This window comes from Mustela putorius, unplaced genomic scaffold (genome assembly GCF_011764305.1).
Source record: "Mustela putorius furo isolate JIRA1106 unplaced genomic scaffold, ASM1176430v1.1 tig00000743_pilon_pilon_pilon, whole genome shotgun sequence".
Classification (NCBI taxonomy): domain Eukaryota; kingdom Metazoa; phylum Chordata; class Mammalia; order Carnivora; family Mustelidae; genus Mustela; species Mustela putorius.
The window spans coordinates 654646-674082 of NW_025421464.1; the positions used below are offsets into that span (position 1 = coordinate 654646).

A 19437-nucleotide genomic window follows, 5' to 3' on the forward strand; every position below is an offset into this window, starting at 1 on the left:
AACACAAGATGGCATTTGTGGTCTCTTTTACTTCTTTTTCTTCGTTTTTCTTTTTCTTAAGTAACTTTTAATTTTAGTCTACACAGCTAAGAGGGTTTAGACTTCTAGAAAATTAAAAGTATTTCGGTTAAGGCTAAAGTCCTCTTTGATCACTTCCCATCACCCTTCCCAATTCCTGACCCCTTCCACATGCACAATCCCAAAGGTAACTGCTGCTGCCGCCGATTTGAAATTCCTCCTTCTAGATTTTTTCCTATAGATGTATACTCGGTAAACACCACACACACACACACACACACACACACACACCCTTAATAAATATGTACCATTTATTTGGGGGGGATTATTTATTTTTAAATAAATGGAATCACGCTGTACGTATTTATCCTGTGACTTTTTCCTCCACTGTGTTCTGGGCTCTTGAATTTAACTCACAGATATGAGGGGTTGCATCATGAGACCGGCCCTTACAAAAAGTAAACCGCTTTAGATGCACTCCCAGAAGCTCGTCTTTCCAACCCTCTCTCGCCCTACTCTCCCTTTCCCCCTCTCCCACCTTTTCCTCACCCTGGCACTTAGACCCCACAGGACCTCTTGAGAGTTCCTAATTCCCCCAATGCCCAGTACAGGTTCATCTTCAGAGGCGGTAACACCCTCCGCCCTCTGGTGGTTCCCATGGGTAACTGCAGCGGCGCCTCCAGCCCCGCCCCCGTTCACCCATCGACTCATCAGGAAGTCCTGCCCACTCGCCACCTAGGCGTGAACCTTCCCGCGACCGCCCTGGGGGCGGGTCGCGGATTAGCTGATCTCCGTTCTGGAAACCCTCCTAGTGGAATGTGAGCGCCCTTGTGACCTGCATGAAGAATGTACACACTTGAGAACTCCCGGAGGGCAGCTCTTGGTGGGAAACTCGTGGTCCCGGTTCAGAGCCTTTGGAAGGCAGCTGGATGATCTGTCTCTGAGTGTGTTGTAGTCCCCTGCTAAGAGCGGCTTCTCCAGGTATTCTGCACAGGGCCAGGCAGACAGATGGCCCGTGCTTGCTGCTGCTGTATTCTTGGTGGTAATCGATATGTGCCCAGAGGGGACGGAGTGCTGAATTCTTCCAGGTGCACTGGGATCATGGACTCACCTCTAATCCTACTTTTCCCCAGCCCGGGATTCGGTCCCCACTCTGCAGCCTGCCCCAGCAAGTCCACTCCGGGTTCCCCTCGCCCTGCTCTTTTTTTCTACCGACCACATCTACCGCACTACAGAGAGCCCTTACTTAGTACGTTTATTGTCTCTCCCGCTCCACCCGAACGTCAGATCTCCAAAGACCAGGGCTTTGTCTCTTCGGTTCAGTTTTAGGTCCCAAGCAGCATCTCTCACGGGGCCTGACATCGTTGGTGTGACCGAATGAGGGAAAGAGGGAGACCGTGTGCACAAAGCTGAACGCTGAGACCTGGTTTGCAATAAGAAAGAAGTTTACTTTGCAAGGCAGCAAAACGAGGAGCGGGGACAGGAGGAGAAAATCTCAGATCTGCCCGCCTGGAGGAAGGGTCTTGAGTCTTTTCGAATTTGAGGGGAGAGCATGGACGGATGGGACTGGAAGCTACAGAGTGTGAGCCAAGGGTGAGGCTGTGGTTGGTCTTCTTGGGGCGCACCCCCGAATCATGATCCTCGGGTCCTCAGTCCTTTTGGTTGGGGGAAAACAACTTACACAAACGCCTTGTGACTTGCGCATCGAGAGATTTCATCTGTAAGAAGCAGTTACAAGCCCTCCTGATAGAGGACCCAGGCTAAGTGCCATTTAGAAGCAGGCATTTAGAAAGTCTTTTGTGAAAAGAAAGGGGCCTTGGGTTAGAGCTCCCTGACCTCCCGCTACCCTAAACACAAGGCAACAACAATTTCGCCCTGTGTGCGGTCGATTGAAAGTAGAGCTTTTATTGTAGAGCACCGGTTTCACTGGCACTTAATAAATGTCTTTCAGAGGCTGAAGCCAGTGAATGAGGGGCTGAGTGTGCAGGATATAGAAACAGCTCTGAGCTAATCAGTGGAAAAGGCAAGCCTCCCCCGGTTGGTGGATGGGATGCCCCAGGCTGTGAAGAATGGGGGGAGGGGAGAGGAAATGTCCTCCTGTAAACCTAAAACTGCTACAAAAAATAATAATAATGGTCATAATCACACAACAGAGGCTGTCAAAGTATCTGCAGATGACAAGGAAGGGGAGAACATTCTGGTTGGTGTTCATTCATTGGGGTGTATGAGGACTTCAGCTGTCTCCATTTTGACCTCAAACTTTTTAGTTGGGTTCTTTCCAGCATGGCTCTGGGATCGGGTGGAACACCCCACGGGCAGAGAATCCTCTGCCCAAGGCAGAAACTGTCCACCGTCCCTTCCAGCCACAAGAACTGCCCTGAGCCGGCAGGACCTGCCCATGCTTAACTCCAAGACCGTGAATGATTTGACCCCCACTGTCCACCTGCATGGGCCCACCCATCTGTCCCACAGCTTCCTTACAGAAACTGGGAAATCTTTCCGGCATTTTGGAAACAGTCCTTGAGACATTAGTTCTTTGTCCTCCCAGGGCTGGCCTCCCCGAAGTAAATTCCTTGTTTCACCACCACTTGGTCTCTCTGCCTTTGGATTTGGTCAGCAGCCAGTGGCAGAACCTGATCTGTTTGGGAGCCGTGAAGCTAGGTGCTCTTGGCACCTTCCCACCCCAGCTATGTATGCTACATTTATTAAGCTCCCACTGTATACTGGTTCTATTAGAAACAGATACCTGGGGGCGCCTGGGTGGCTCAGTGGATTAAGCCGCTGCCTTCGGCTCAGGTCATGATCTCAGGGTCCTGGGATCGAGTCCCGCATCGGGCTCTCTGCTCAGCAGGGAGCCTGCTTCTCTCTCTCTCTCTCTCTGGCTGCCTCTCTGTCTACTTGTGATTTCTCTCTGTCAAATAAATAAATCTTTAAAAAAAAAAAAAAAAGAAAGAAAAGAAACAGATACCTGGAAAGATTCCTTTGGTGGAGAAAATGTTTAAGACTGGCTTTGAAATATGGATACGATTGTGCCAGAAAGAGATGGGGCAACGTATTTGCGATGACGTGGAGGGAACTAGAGGATGTTATGCTGAGGGAAATAAGTCAAGCAGAGAAAGACAATTATCATCTGATCTCCCGGATAGGTGGAATTTGAGAAACAAGGCAGAAGGGAAGAGAGAAAACAAGACAAAATCAGAGAGGGAGACAAACCATAAGAGACTTTAAACTATAGGAGGAAACAAACGGCGGGTTGCTGGAGGGGAGGGGCGTGGGAGGGTGGGGTAACTGGGTGATGGCCGTTAAGGAGAGCACGATCTAATGAGCACTGGGTAAGTGCTGGGTTATAAGACTGATGAATCACAGTACCTCTGAAACTGGTACCTCTGAAACCAGTAATATATCATATGTTAATTAATTGAATTTAAATTTTAAAATGTTTTAAAAAAATATTAGAAACAGGAGTTTTAATAAAATTGGGGGGGAAAGAAGTTTGGTATTTTAAGGGTCCTTTACACTGGAAAGCTGCTGTTGAAAAACATTGTCAACAATTGAATAAACTACGTCTCGGAGGTTTAAGTAGCTAAAATAGAAACTTGGAATGCTTGTTCCATTACAAACAATTTCAACATAAATTTTTACAATTCTTACTTATTAATCCATTTGAAGATTTACCAAAGTTGGACACAATCCATGCTGATAACATCTCAGCAATAGTATGAAATTGGTTCCAGCCCTGTGGATTCCTGAAGCCGGTCGTAAAGCAGTGTCAGATTGTTCCAGAGTGTGGAAGAGCATAATGAAAGATGAAATTTGAAAATTATGTTTATTTATCTTCATTTATAATATCTGGGTTTGAAAGGCCATGAAATATGTTAAAATCTAGGAAAGTTCACTTCAAAAAAAAAAGAGAGAAAATTAAATTCTTATAGAAATCAGTGATAGGGGCACTTGGGTGGTTCAGTGGGTTAAGCCTCTGCCTTTGGCTCTGGTCATGATATCAGGGTGCTGGGATCAAGCCTCGCATCGGGCTCTCTGCTCAGCAGGAAGCCTGCTTCCCCCTCTCTCTCTGCCTACCTCTCTGCCTACTTGTGATCTCTGTCTGTCAAATAAATAAATAAAATCTTTTTTAAAAAAAATACTTAGAGAATGGTAAGCAGTTCTGGCTGGAAGCAAGAAAATCTACATGTAAGAGCAAAGGGATAGATGCTGTCAAGGTTTACTGGTCGCAGCTGAGAGAGGATGTAATGGGAGGCTTAGGCATTTTATTTTTTAATTTGGTGAGCAACAGGGGAGTCCTTGGGGGTTGATAATAACAATATGTTTTTAAATTAAAAATAAAAATACCACAAGAGGTACCTGTGAGATGGTAAGAAGGGAGACCACATCAGCAGGGATGCGGGTCCCACTGAAGGGACAGAAAGGATCTTCAGTGGGTGGGAAGGCTTTGGGCCAGGAGTCGCCTCTTGCTGCCCCAGTGCTGGTGGAGCCTCCCCTAGGGAGTGCATTCTCGTGTCCCCACGCCCCAAAGTGCTCCTGAGCTCCTGCCCAGAGAGGGGTCTGGTGTTCTCCTCCGGGCTCTGCTCACCTCTCACTCACCCCAAGCATCTGCCTGGAGAGCGATCCTTCATCAAGCCCATGAATATCTCAGAGAGCAAGGCAAAAAGTGGGCGAGATTACTCAGGAGAAGTCAACATACAATGAAATTTACCAGGCAGGTGCCAGACCCCGTGTGAGCGTCAGCTAGAGTCGGCTTCCAATGTGACCCTGCCCTTCCGAGCTAGAGCACCTCGAGCCAGTCACTAAACCTCTGTAAGTCTCAGTTTCCCCATCTGTAAAGTAGGGACTAAAAGTGGTATCTGCCTACCACCTAGGAGTCCTGGAAGATTTAATCAGATTTGAACTATTACTATTGTCCAATGGCCATTTGTCAGTGGGCATCAGAGACCAGCTCTGCTGAGGCTCTTGACTTTCTTTGGGCCTCTGTTTCCTCATCTGTCAAATGGGATTGTCATAGTACCACGCCCCCCAAAGGGTGTGGCGAAGAGTAAATGTATTCATGCATGTCAAGTTCAGCGTCTGGCACAGAGTCAACTTGGCACACACTGGCTGTTAGGATTTCTGCCCTACCAGGAGGATGCTATTAATACCCCCACTTTCCAAGTGACTTGTTTGAGCTCCAGTATTGGAACCAAGAGTTTCTGCTCTGGGGAGCCCTGTTCCTGAGCGAAAGGAATTATGGTGGCCCTGGGCTCAGGCCAGAGCCAGCCTGGACAGGTCTTCTGCCTTCTGGGAGTCAACCCTCATAAAATCCAGACAGCCGGAAGCACTCCCTGATAATGTGAGCCCTTTACTGTCACTGTTGTATCATCGGGATCCTGGGGATTGGGCCGCTGGGTGTACTTCAGACACACAGTAGGCTCTTGGTGCTGCAAACAGCCCCGCCCACCCTCCCCTGCTGGGCTGGGCTCCCTCCCTGGGCTGGGCGGGGCAGGTTAATACTAACCGGCTGCCTCCTCCCCTCCCAGGCAGAGCCACTTGGGAACGGGACCTGCAGGTAAGCAGGCCTTGCTGGGCAGCTCAGGGCTGTGAGACACCGGGCACTTGGAGGGTGGGGGGCACTTGTCTGGGGACAGTGGGTGGTCTGTGGTTTTTTTCCCCTGGTTTCAGACTCCTGGGCTGGAGGCTGGAGGGACTAAGAGGAAGAAGGGCTTTCTCTTCTGTGGTCTGGTTGGAGCTGCCCTGGTGGACTTCAGCCCCCTCCTTCCTGGGTCAAAAGACTGGACCCCCACCGACCTCTGCCCGGCTGCGTCTCCAGGCCGCTGGGCAGTCTAGACGGCTGTTCCTGCCAGGTCGGGCCGGAGTCTCACCAGCCTGGCATGGGGGCTGGGGGTTCGGATGGGCACTGAGGGGAGGCTGCTTCACCAAGGTCAGCCTCGTGGGAGGCCTGCAGCCCTTCCAGGCCCTGGGAAGGAGGAGGAGGAGGAAGGGAACTCGAAGTCCCTGCCAGCCAGCCTGGGCTCCCACTATCTCCTTGCTTCTCCCAGTAAGCCGAACCCAACAAGATAAGGGCATCCCCATACCCTTTCTCCAATGGAGAAACCAAGACCCAGAGAGGGCAAACAGCTGGCTTGAGGACTCACAGCCAGTGAGCACAGGCCTGGATGACCACCCCAACCTGAGATGGGGGGCATAGTGTGGGCAAACAGTGCCTCCTCTTTGGGCCTCCGTTTCCCCACATGCGTGAGATGGGAACATTGAGCTGGAGGCAGCCAGGGAACCCTGAGGTGAGGAAAGGCAAGAGAAGGCGGCCTGATCCACAAGGATGTGAATGGTTGCTTAGGTGAGGGCTGGGGCTGAGCCGGGCGGGAGTTCCAGCACACACAGTCACTCCTCTACGTCCGTTGGCTCCCCTCTGCCCTCTGTCCTCTCTGCCCCACCACCTCCCTCGTCCCTGCCTCTGTCTCTCTGTCACTGTCACTTTGGTTCTCTCTCTCTCTCTCTCTTTCTCTTCCTGCTCTATCTAGTCAAAGTCAGCCTGCTTCCAACCCAGACAATCTCCCCACCACTCTCAGGAGGACAGGCCAGATCCCACATCCCAGGCCCCAGGCGGAGGGCCTGCAGGATTCACCAAGGACGCTGGGACAACACTAACTCAGACCCTTGTCCAAGAGCAAGTGTAGACAGGGCCCACCCTGCCCGGGGCACTGCCTGGGCCACCCTCCCTGGCTCAAGCCACAAGGCTGAGGCAGACCTTTGCAAACCAGATGGCCACCAGGCCCCTGGAAGAGAAGCAGGGCCCTGGTCCCACAGAGGTGATGCCGCAGTGGGAGCGGTCAGCACACACGCGATAAGACGCAGATAAAGCTCGGCAGGTGAGCCCAGGCCACAGGCAGGATCCGTCTGTGCGGGAACAATGCGGAGAGCACTGGGAGTGGAGGCTCCGAGGCTCAAGGTAGGACGGGGCCCTTCCTGCCCTCCTTGGGGCCTGGGACTCTCTGCTCTGGATACAAGAATTCAAAGGAAAGAGACACCTTTGTCAGGGGCTGTCCTGGCTCCGTAGCTGGGTGCGGATGAAGTCTTCAGTGTCTCTGCCAGAGCCTAAGGTCTCTGGTCCCCCACTGTCACTGGGCCCCAGGTGGCAGATAATGTCTTGGAGTCTCATTTCTCTCCTTCCCAGCCCACAGGGTGAGGAGGCCCCAGGGCAGGGCGAGTGGAAAGGGGCCCAGCTCAGCCCCACCCCTGCCGCCTCTTTGTAACCCCCTCCCTCTGCTCAGGCTCACACTCAGCTGTGCCTGGTTCCAGTCCCAGCTCCCAGGGGACCAGCTGGGTGACCCGGGGCAAATTAGTTTTCTGAGCCGCATTAACTCCTTTTAAAATGGCGGTTGTCGTGCTGCCTACGTGGGGATTGTTGGGAGGATCTGATGGGTGATGTGGGTAAAGTGCTTGGCCAGTAAATGATGTTAGTCATCATTACTGCTGTTAGTCTTACTGTTGTTGGCATTACCATCTCTCCCGCCTGGATTTCCACACCGGCTCCCTAACGGAAACACAGGCTTCACTCCCACTTCTGCCCTGGCCCCTCATGATTCTCCATTCTCCCATTCTGCCAGTGGGATTCAGTTAAAACGCAGTTAGAGCCGGTCCTCCCTCTGCCCAAGAATGGAGATTTGGGCTCAGAGAAGTCACCTAAACTCTTGCCTGGGGGGCCCTTTGTGAACTGCCCATCCTCCACCCTCACACGGCTGCAGCCACCCCAGGGCCTTTGCACTTGCTGTCCCCTCCCCTGAACTACTCTCCCCTGGCCAGGCTCACCCCCACACTTCTTTCACATTCCCTCTATGATTGCCAGCTCCTCCCAGCTTTGCCTCCCTCCCACAGCCCTTATCTCCTCTGACTTGCTCTAGATGTCTTTTTTTGCTTAGTTCTTCTCATGCTTTTCTGAAAGTAGAAATTACTGTCCAGCACACCCCGAGTGGCCAGTAAATACTGGTTGAATGTATGAACAAGAACTGCAAGGTTACTGTAGGAAAAAGAGAAAAGAGCTATGTACTTTTTAAAAATATTCCCAACATACTCATTGGCAGCCCCTCCTGTAGTGCTCAGTAGCCACCAGGCCTCTGCACATGCGGTTCCCTCTGCCAAGGACATCCCCCCACTCCTTTCCCTCCCCACCCTGCCATTGTCACTGATCAATGGGCTCATTGTATCTCCCAGGTCCAGGAGCATGGGGCACTTGTGGCTGCCTGAGGCAGGCCCAGGCAGGAGAGCCACACAGGACATGGGTCACGCTGGGCCATAGCACCATCATGACTGTTTTCCAGCCAACAGAAGAGACTTGCAGGGCCAAATCACTTCCCTCAATCTACACAGCCATGTGGTGCCTGCATCAGAACCCAGACCACTCAGCTCTGTGCAGTGTGGGGATTTAGTCTTTCCGTGCATAGAACCTGTTGCACATAAAGGAGGCTCAGGCTTCTTACCTGCCCATCTGTTCTCACCTCCCATCCAGCCCACTGCTCCAGCCACACTGGCCCAGGCTTATTCCTGCCCCAGGACATTTGCACAGGTGGTTCCCTCCACCTCTGTGTTCTTTGGGCATTTTTATTCCTTTTTTAATTAAAAAAATATTTAAACATTTGATCCATCTGGAATTCTTTTTTCAGGGGTGAGGGATAAAAGTAAGAAAGAGATCCAGCTTTCTTTCTTTTTTCCCAAATGATTTTTTCCCCTGGCAAGTCTTATTTTCTGACTGGTCCTATGCTGGAGAACTACATATTTATAAATGTACAGCTGGACATCTGGCAGAACTCTCTTTCTTTTAATGGCTTTTCAGGTGATAAAAATAACCATCTTTAGCAAATCTACCTCCTCCCTTTTGCTATTTACTTATTCCTGCTTATTAGAAATATCATTTATTGCCTCCTCTATATCCTTGTTTATTTTACACTACCTTCTGCCATCCAGGTCCAGAGGAGTGAGTCACCAGCCGGCTGCCCACTATCTGGAATGTTATTCAGATCATAGATACCCACAACTGCTTTGACCCCACTAAGGACGGCAGTACCTATCAGTATGGAATGACTTGGGGTCTTAACTTATACTATTGGCATCAAATGCCACATTGAGAGCTCTTTGTTTCTCTCTCTCCCTCACCACCATCCCTCCCTCAACCTCTCTCTTTTTCTCTCTCCCTCTCTCCCTCCATCTCTTTGCCTTTCCCTGGAAGAGAAACTTCACCCCCAAGTTTACTCTTAACCTTTCTATGCCTGTTTGTGTATTTCAACAACGAATCCTATTTGATTTTGGTTTTTGATCAAATCCCAGTTGGGGCAGGACCTGAGTTTCTGAGTTGGGACATCCAGAATAAAGGAGATAAAAGTCCTCATGAGTTTTGGGCTACTATAATCAGTCTCTCTATATTCGTCAATGTCTATCTCTGGCCACAAAACACTGGGCCACTGTTTTGCTGTATATAAAATGAGTAGTTTAAACAAGAGAGCAGCTTATTTACAATGTAAACAACACTGAGCAAACAAAATAGTTCAGTGACGGGCAGAACAGGGCTGGTATGGCAACCCTGTGCTGCCAAGCCTTAAGGTCTAATCTCCCTCTAGTGCTCACAGCACCTTTCTTAGCACAAAACGACCACTGGGGTTCCAGCCATCACATCTGAGTCCCAGACAGCAGGACAGAGGAAGGGCAGAAAGGCACACTTACTCCCTCATCTTTAAGGAGACTTCTGGAAGTCTGGGAAATGTATTCCCTTAGCTTGGTGGCTGTTTGCCCAACCAAAAGTCTGGTCTCTGGGACACCTAAGGAAGAAAGGAAGAGTGAGTAATGGGAAGCAGCTAGCAGCCTCTGCCTTGGAACACCATTCAGCCTCTACCTTCTTGTCCTTCCCTATCATTTCCCCCATCAGAGGCAGAACTCTGAGTGGGCGTGGGCAGCGTGTTTTAGTGGGATTCTGCCTGTTGTATACCCTGTTCTGGTCTCAGGGGGGAGAGCGCAGCCAGGAAGCTGTGCCTGACTGACCTGGGATGGGGAAAAGGTCCTTCCCAGGCAAAAACTGCCTGGAGCTTCCCTCCCTGAGTCCTCTCTGTGGGGGGCCCAGAGCCAGGCCTGTCTGGCCTCACAGGTGGAAGCTTAAGCCACCTGCTTAAGTCCTCTGGACAGCCGGTGGTGGCGGCAGCGGTGGCCAGAATGCAGGTCAGACTGAGCTCTGCTCAGTGGAGGAAAAAGGGAGTTCATCTGGGGCTGAGAGTCAGTCCTGTGTGTGGAACCCGGAAAGAAGCCGCTAGGTGTGGGGATTTTCCCAGGTGAGGCCCAGCCACAGGGAGACTTCCGCAGCTTCTAGAAGAGAATGAAGTTAAACTGGTGTGGGGGGTGTGGGGGGAGCATCAGGAGGCAAAGTGTTGCAAGGGACCCGCTCCAGATCCCACCTCCTCAGACCCCACCCTGTTTCCCTTATGTAAAAGGATGGAATTGGCCCCATCAACATTTCTCTTCAAAATTGCTCTTCATGGGAAGCTTTTTTTTTTTTTTTGCCTTTTTTAAAAATCGTAATTGTCATGTATTAATTTTCATGTGACTTGGACAAAAATGTCTATGTCCCCAAACCTGGCATTTCACCATGAGGATGCTATCTAGCCCCCAGTGAGTGCTTACTGTGTGCCCAGTCCCTGTTTTAAAAACATTAGCTCATTAACATATTTACATATCATTACAAACCATGGAATCAAGACTGTCATCCTCTCTTTACAGATGAGGAAGAGGCACAGAAAGGCAATGTCACTTGTCCAAGGTCACCCTCCTAGCCAGGGGCAGAGCTGGGTGCAAGCCCAGATCTTTTCGTATGTTTAAGGCTTATTTGTACATTTTCCTCTGAACTGTTCACATCCTTTGCCCACTCTTCTATTTAGTCTTTTTGTTCTTAATTTCTACAAACTCTTTACATAAGAGGAAGATGATTTGTCTATGATTTACACTGCACGTATTTTCGCCCAGGTGGTCATCTTTTGATCTTACTGTTGGTATTTCTGCCTGTTTTTCTTTTTTTTCGAAGAATACTTCGTTTGTTGTTGGATTACTTTTATCTGTTTTAATATTTATGCAGTTACATATGTCAGACTTTTCTTTGGTGGTCTCTGGAATTATGAGCCACGGTTAGGGAAGCTCACTCCTCTGGAAAGGTTAGTTATAAAAGAATGTGTCTGTGTTTTCCTAGCATAAAAAGCCAACTTGCTCATGAGAAGGAAAAAAGATCAGGGGAAACCTGGGCTTCCTGGCATCATGTTTTGACAATCCTCGGCAAATCCTCGGCACTGACTTTGCTCCCCTGGCGTTCTTCTCCACTGGCTCCATTGGCGCCCCCTGCAGGCTGATCTGGGAGGTGGCGGCTTCAGCACGGGGCAGACATCACCATGGCTCTCCTGATTCACCTGCTGGTCTGCACCTTCGGGATGGGCTCCTGGGTGGCCATCAACGGGCTGTGGGTGGAGCTGCCCCTGCTGGTGGCGGAGCTGCCCGAGGGGTGGTATCTTCCCTCCTACCTCACAGTGGTCATCCAACTGGCCAACGTCGGCCCCCTCCTGGTCACGCTGCTCCATCACTTCCAGCCCGGCTGCCTCTCGGAGGTGCCCATCATCTTCACCGTGCTGGCTGTGGGCACCCTCGCCTGCACGCTCTTCGCCTTCCTCTGGAATGTCACCTCCTGGGTGCTGGATGGCCACCACAGCGTCGCCTTCATGGTCCTCACCTTCTTCCTGGCCCTGGTGGACTGCACCTCTTCGGTCACCTTCCTGCCTTTCATGAGCCGGCTCTCCGCCCGCTACCTCACCACCTTCTTTGTGGGCGAAGGACTCAGCGGCCTCCTGCCTGCCCTGGTGGCTCTTGCCCAGGGCTCAGGTCTCACCACCTGTGTCAATGTCACTCAGCCGTCAGACACCACCCCAAGCTCTGAGACCACCAGGAAGGAGGTCTTCCTACAGGTACCCGGCATGATCCATCATGGCTCCCCATGCTTGGTCATGGAAAAGACCGTGCAGAGGGCTTGTGTTTCCCAGATGTTGGGTAGACCGCTGTTCTTGACCTGACTGTGCGTCAGATCCCCCCTACCTGGGGGAGCTTCTGAAACACAGCGGGGGTCCCCACTCCATCCAAACCAATGGAATAAGACTCTCTGGGGGTTGGGGCTTCTCGGAGACCCTTGAGGTCCCAACTCGGATAAACCTTGAGTTTCGGATTTTAGAACCCACCTGTCTTGGTATATAATAGCACCTGTGACATCACTGCCTACAGCCCTAGGGGAGAGGGGTATTCCTGCCCAGGGGCCACATTAAGGCTATAAATAGACGACCTCCATTCAAGTGTGGCTGCCAATTGAGGCATGAAATAAATCCAAATTTTCAGAGCTTTTTTGTATGTTCAAATTGCAAAACAGGGATGGTAAACTTGTATTTATTCGGAAGTCCTCAGGTGTTGCTAATGTACTGCTGGGGATAAGAACTGTAGACTTTTTTTTTCTTTAAGATTTTATTTATTTATTTGAGAGCGAGATCAAGCATGTGCACGAGAGAGCACAAGTGGGGGAACCACAGAGGGAGGGGGAGAAGCAGCCTCCCCACTAAGTAAGGAGCCCAACTTAGGGCTCAATGCCAGGATCCTGGGATCATGACCTGAGCCGAAGGCACACGCTTAACCATCTGAGCCACACAGGCGCCCAGAACCGTAGACTTTACACATTGCTTCAGTGTCCTTAAGAAGCAAGTGGACTGGCTTTCCCACCTACTCCCCGTGAACCTCAGGGAAGACGAACCATTCTGACACTCCCCAATCCTCCAAAATGGGGGCTAATGGTGCCCACTGCACAGGGCCACGAGGAGGCATGCATGGGCTGACCTGTGCAAAGGGCCAGTGCCCAGTGAGCACCATTGATCATTACCTGAGGAATCCTGTGTATATTATTCAGCCCTTACTAGCAATGTATGCTACTGATTGGATATGATTATTCATATTGTTGTCACCCATGTCCTGACATCCCCCAGGGACCAGACTGACCCTCATTTTGTCTTTCCCCAGGGAGCTAATGTCACCTTGATGTCTGACCTGACCGGGACAACACAGTCCGCCGTCCATCTGGAAAGCCGCTACCTCCCAGCCAACTTCTCACCCTTGGTCTTCTTCCTCCTGCTCTCCTTCATGATGGTCTGCTGCCTCACAGCTTTCTTTGTCCTCCAGCGTCAGCCCAGGCCCAGGGAATCTTCCATAGAAGACCTCCTCACCTCCCAGGTCACCCTCCACTCCATCCGGCCACGAGAAGGGGAGGACCTGGGCCCCCCAGACCCGGGGGCTTGCATCAAGGCCCAGGGGCATCCAGAGGAGAAAACAGACTCCAAGCACCCAGGCCAACTGGCCTTCATCTACATTCTGGTGGCCTTCGTGAACGCACTCACCAACGGCGTGCTGCCCTCCGTGCAGACCTACTCCTGCCTCTCCTATGGGCCTGTGGCCTATCACCTGTCTGCCACGCTCAGCTCCATGGCCAACCCTCTTGTCTGCTTCCTCTCCATGTTTCTGCAGCTCAGGTCTGGCCCAGCTGGCCCTGGGTTGCTCAGAAGGCAGAATTACAAACCCCAGCTGTATATAGAACCTGGTTTCTAGGGCTGTGTATAGAACCTGGTTTCTAGGGCTGGACTGCCTGGGTTCGAATCCCAACTCTGACACTTCCAGGTTATGTGGTCCCGGACAAATCACTCACTTCACCTCTTTGTGCCTCGGGGAAACTTATCTGGAAAATGGGGATAATAGTCATTCTACCTCCTAGGGTTGCCGGGAACATAAAATGAGCTACTTTGGTAAAGATTTTAGAGCAGTATCAGGTCTAGTGTAGGTACTGACCGGCCACTGGCCCCTAAGGAGGAAAGCACAGGCAGGAGCTGGTGTTCCCATTTACAAGGGGGAACCCCGGGGCTCACAGAAAGGGTCTAATCCCACAGTCTACTTCCCAGCCCTGTCCTCCTGCCTCCAGCTCACATTGGCTCCCTTATGGCCGCAGATCTGGAAGAATGGCTAGGCAAATTGATAAAATGCGGATTGAGCCAGCCTAGATCGGAACCTGAGATTTCAAATGTTAGTAGGCAACCGAAGCGGTTCCGCTGCAGGGGTTCAGAGCCTGGAAGGAGAACCACGGACTCTGGGGTCATGACACTGGAGGGCCCACAACCTCCCAGCCACCGCTCTGCCCTGTCTGCCCTCTAGGGCCTTTATGACCTACTCACACCCGCTCCCTTCCCCCAGCCCAGGAAGGAGGGAGAACAAGGAGAGGAGAGTCAGATGGAAAATGTCACATTGCCAAAGAGCTGGATTTTCTCCCTTAGGGCTTGAAACCGGAGGCTGGAGATTTCTGGGGAAGCAGAAGCAGAGGCCACAGATGTGTGGAACAGGAGAAGCCCAAAATGTTGGACATAACCGGTCTGAGAGGCAGCGACTCCAAGGGTCTTGGAGGAAAGAGTTCTTAGAGGCAGGGGCAGGCCCTCTACCCCCCCCCCGCCAGGACTGCAGGCCAGTGTTGGTGTTCTGAAGGGTGTGCACAGGGAGCCCCTCGGAGATGACGACCTCTAATGAAGGACAGGGTCCTCCGTTGTCACACCTAAAGCTGACATGGGAGGCCTCCGGTGGAATGCATCCAAGCCAGCTATCAGGGCCCCTAGATCAGGTAGACCTCATGTCATAGATGCCACCAGAGGGGAAGGGGTCGACTGAGGTGACCCAGCTCAGCCTGCAATGCCAGGCTCCAAGCCATCTTGTCAGCCCAGCCTCCTGGCAGAGCTTGGGAATGTTGCAGGAGGAAATGGAAGCAGACAGAACACTGGGCGGGGCCCTGGGCAGGCCCCACACAGTCTGTTCCACAGGTCCCAGCAGCCATGCAAGGCTCCTAGTGCCAGTGAGAAAGCAGGCTCAAGGACCAGTCTTACAGCTTCAGTAGGAAGTGGGATCTGAATCAGGTCCCCATAGCACCAGAGTCCATTCTGTTTCACCTGCCATGAATGCTCAAGGTGACTTAGACCAGTATTGCCCCTCAGAAACCTCGTGGACCCACTTAAGGCAGTTGGCCTGGAAGTTTCCACGTGGATCTGACCTCTAATCCTAGAGACGCTGACCATTCTACGCAGTGCCCAGGGTAGGGGAGGCTGAGGTCAGGCTGCTCATCTCCTCCATCCTCCTCCTCTTCTCTGCCCTAGGTCTCTACCATTCCTGGGGATCCTCACCGTGCTTGGGACTGGCTTCGGGGCCTACAACATGGCCATGGCCGTGATGAGCCCCTGCCCTCTTATGCAGGGCCACTGGGCTGGGGAAGTCCTCATTGTAAGTATCTGGCCTGTGCAGCTGCCTCCCTCCCTACCCCTCACCTAGCCAAGGAGCTTTCTATTAGCCGAAGTCTCGTGTTTGCTCCCGAAGGAAGCCGCAGGTGGGGCTGGGCAGGGAAGGGATGGTTCTCATTTGGGAATGGAAGCTTAGGACAGTGAGGTGGCTGGTCCAAGGAGACATTCCAGCCTCTCCCGTGAATGTGTACCGCAGCCCTGGCCTTCTCCCCGATGCCCTGGATTGATCATGGGGGCCACAAAGGCTAATGGGTTCTCCTTTGCCCTGGAGGTGTGTGTCAACTCATGGGGCCCCCTTAGCCCTAGGGAGAAGCCCCCAGATACTATTGAACTTAAAGGTTATTCCGTGGGGTTCCCTTAGCCCAGTTTGATCACCCTACAAGCATCCTTCTCCCCTGGGGCTCACCCCAAAGCCGCCTTCACTTTGCATCTCTGCCGCCCGGTATCCGCAGGTAGCCTCGTGGGTGCTGTTCATTGGCTGTTTGAGCTACGTCAAGGTGATGCTGGGCGTGATCCTACGCGACCGCAGCCGCAGCGCCCTCTTGTGGTGCGGGGCGGCGGTGCAGCTGGGCTCCCTGGTCGGAGCTCTGCTCATGTTCCCGCTGGTCAACGTGTTGAGGCTCTTCTCCTCTGCTGACTTCTGCAGCCTGCAGTGCTCCGCCTAGAACACCTGGAGAGGTCCAGGACAGGGTCCTGATCCGCGACCATTACTAACACCTGGAAACTTGAGCAGGGCACGTGCCCAAGGCCACAGGGCAAGGGGTGGGGAGCTAGGAAGCAGAGGCTGGGTATATCCTCTGGCACGGTGGAGAACGCTGCAAGACCTCCCAAGGGACCCGGAACTGCAAAGCACAGCCCTACCCGGGTGCTGAGTCACAGTGCCCGCAATCCCACTGCAGAACTCTTTCGGACTGTTGAGAGAGAGCTGGTTTGCAGCCTCAGCTGGAGGCAGGCTCAAGGGTGTCAGAAGGGAGACCGCTGAGAGGGTGAGCAGCCCTCACAGGCTGTGTGACCTTGGGGAAGTCACTTATTTCTCTGTGCCTTCCTAAAATGGAGATTATGATAAATAGCGCCTACCTCATAGGCTTAGCACAGGGATCAAGGGGAGAAGCGCCCAGCACGTAGCAAGCCCTCTTGGGCCATTTCCTGATCTGATGCCCAACAGAAATAACAAGGGACAATTTACACAACCTGGAAGTGGCCAGGGTGGTTGAGAGAGGACCCTTGCCCCGTTTCCTTTTCCCACCCTCCTCTAAGAGAAGCTTCTGGGACCCTGGTGGAACCATGGGAATCCTGACTCCTCGGTTCCCAGTATGGATGGACGTTATACACCACACACCCCTTCCTGTCACCCCTCCTGACCCACGAAGACCTGCTCCTTGGAAAGTGAGTGACCTCCTGGGAGGCAGAGAGGTGGCGGGCGGGGTGGCACGCTACAGCAAACCTCGGGAAGTGAGTTCTATCCCCTCTCCCACTCCCCAGGGCCAGGATTGAACCCTGAGGACCCTGGGAAGTCTGGGAAGGAGTGCATTCACTACCCGACTGTTCCTTTGTTCTCTTTTTTTCTTTTTCTTTTAGATAGACATTCCCTGCTTTTACACTAAGATCAGCCCTCCCACAAAAAAGTGTAACATGAACCCCAAAGTCAATACCATCGGTCTTCAGTTAGTTCTAAGGTCAAGGCTAAGCTCCGAAATGAACAGGTATCAAGTGTTCAGAGAACATCTGGTCCTGGGACTTCTTTTCTTCAGTGTTTGGTTTGCTTGCCACCAGCCTTCCTTTTAATTTATTTTGAAGAGATAGTGTAGTTGCATGTTTCAAAAATCAGAAAATACAAAATGATGTTCGGCAAAAAAAAATTCCTTCTCTCCTGTCCTCCATCTGCCCAGTTCCTCTCAACACACACAGATACGCACGCATAGACACGTACACACACACAAGGACTTTTATCAGTTTCTTGTTCACTCTTGGAAAGATTATGCAAGCACAAACACAGGCTCTTTTTACCAAACTACGTGTACCTTGCACTTTCACTCAACAATGAAAGCGGAGAGAGGGTTCTGGGTCTTTGTCATGACCACATAGTATTCCATGGTGGGGAGCTACCAAGTTTATGCAACCAGTCTCTGGTAGAAAGATAAGTGCAGGTATTGGAGACAAAATCTCCTGCCAACCAGGAAACCCCTCTACAACAGTAGAAGAGAAAGAAAACTGTCTTATACTGAGTAGGCGTTAAAGTGGATTATAGGTCTCGGCACAGACAATCCAATGATGAGCTTGCAAAGGCAGAAAGAAACCTCGCCTTTCACAGCAGATACAATCTACTACATCCGTATTCCTAAATGGTAGTTGGTCCTCAAGCGAGGTTCATATCATTCTTCCTGAATTCACCTGGTAATTGGGCTGGCTATCTGGGTTAGCCAAGTATCTTTCCTGCAGAAAAAAGTAATTCATGTCTCTCTTTTCTTTTCTTTTTTTTTTTTTAAAGATTTTATTTATTTACTTGACAGAGAGACAGAGAGAGCCAGGGAACACAAGCAGAGTGAATGACAGAGGGAGAGGGGAAGCAGGCTTCCCACTGAGCAGGGAGCCTGAAGCAGGGCTCAATCCCAGTACCCTGGGATCATGACCTGAGCTAAACGCAGACGCTTAACCAACTGAGCCACCCAGGCGCCCCCAAATTCATGTGTTTATGAGGAGGCTTTTTGCATCTTGAGGTCAAACACTGAAGTTGGGCTTCTACCCTCCCCCAGAGGCTGGCTGATGGGGACACTGACTTTCTTCACATTTATGTTACAAAGAGACAGCTCCCACGTCCTTGAGAAAAGTGATCCTGGGAGGCAAAACTGACTAGAGGCTTATTCCGCTTTCTTAAAAGACTTGAATGCACCTGAAAGGAGCAGGGAAAGAATTTACAAGTTGTCTAAAGTAGATGCTCTAAGAAAAGGGAGAGGGGATGTTTCCCTTTTTGGCACCAGGGAGAAGTTTTATTTGTATTTGCACTGACAAGGGCATTTGAGTTGTTTTCAATTGTTCCCTCCCAGACGGGGTGTTGGAGGAGATAATAAGCAAGGAGACGATCTCTCTGTTCTGATGTGAGAAGATGTTCCGAGGTTAATTACACACGCAGAGGGAGGAGATGCAGAAGAGGGTGTGGAGTATGGGGTTCACCATGCTGATGTGTTCTGTCGAGGACTAGGGGAGAGGGTGGCAGGGTGGCAGGGAATCTAGAAAAAGCACTTCCGTGAATGACGATGTTGAACTTCTTTTCATGAACCTGTCAGCCACAAGTATGTCTTCCTTTGAAAAATGTCTGTTCAGGTCTTTTGCCCATTTGTTTTAAAGATTTTATTTATAAGAGAGAGAGCACAAGCTGCGGGGTGGAGCAGAGGGAGGCAGACTCCCCACTGAGCAGGGAGCCTGATGAGGGGCTCGATCCCAGGACCCCATGAGAATGACCTGAGCAGGAGGCAGACACTTAACCGACTGCATCCCCCAGGTGCCCTCTTTTGCCCATTTTTATTTGTGTTTGGACCTCTCTTTGGTTTTACTTTCACCCACCATCCGTGGAGGCCATTCTGACATTAACAGCCTTTAAGCGAAGGTGCATGGGTCCGCTCCCCACAGTCTCCTCCGTGCAGCGGGGACAAGAAGAGCATCTCCCAACCAGGGTTGCCCTGAGGGCTGGTCAACCTTATTAATAAATGCAGCGAGCTTAGCACCACACCCGCAAACAGCAAGTGCTCAATAAATGTCACTAAAAGCTTCCACTTTCTGAGAACATCTACTAAGGACCCTGGACGGCCCTTCTGCTTAAACCCAGTTGCTAGGGTGACCAAGTCACCTGCTATCTCTGCCTTCCAACTAAATAAGTTCCCTGACAAATGAGCTCAGGACTTTCGATTTACCCTGGGGTTGGCAGCAGGTGGGCGAGTTCCCCTAAGATGCCCCTAAGCTGGTATCTCCAGGTGGTAGGAGGGAAGGGGGCAAAGCCAGAAGGAGGGTGCATTCCTGTCCATGAAAACCGTGCTTGCAA

The 19437-nt window shown here is 51.4% G+C and overlaps 1 protein-coding gene across 1 annotated transcript; it reads left to right on the forward strand.

The window, feature by feature from the left end:
- Nucleotides 1-5531: 5531 nt before the first annotated feature.
- On the forward strand, nucleotides 5532-17123 carry SLC52A3 (solute carrier family 52 member 3). The gene is made up of 5 exons (XM_004746726.2): nucleotides 5532-5575; nucleotides 11246-12008; nucleotides 13099-13604; nucleotides 15261-15384; nucleotides 15854-17123. The coding sequence occupies exons 2-5, from the start codon at nucleotides 11442-11444 to the stop codon at nucleotides 16064-16066; spliced, it is 1410 nt and encodes a 469-aa protein (XP_004746783.1). The 5' UTR covers nucleotides 5532-5575; nucleotides 11246-11441; the 3' UTR covers nucleotides 16067-17123.
- The last annotated feature ends 2314 nt before the right edge of the window (nucleotides 17124-19437 follow it).

What these genes read in the sequence shown, in the direction of transcription:
- SLC52A3 (XM_004746726.2), top strand. Translation starts at nt 11,442, where the DNA reads ATGGCTCTCCTGATTCACCTGCTGGTCTGCACCTTCGGGATGGGCTCC. An exon ending in GGAAGGAGGTCTTCCTACAG is followed by an intron (nt 12,009 to 13,098) that starts GTACCCGGCATG and finishes GTCTTTCCCCAG; the next exon opens with GGAGCTAATGTCACCTTGAT. An exon ending in TCCATGTTTCTGCAGCTCAG is followed by an intron (nt 13,605 to 15,260) that starts GTCTGGCCCAGC and finishes TCTCTGCCCTAG; the next exon opens with GTCTCTACCATTCCTGGGGA.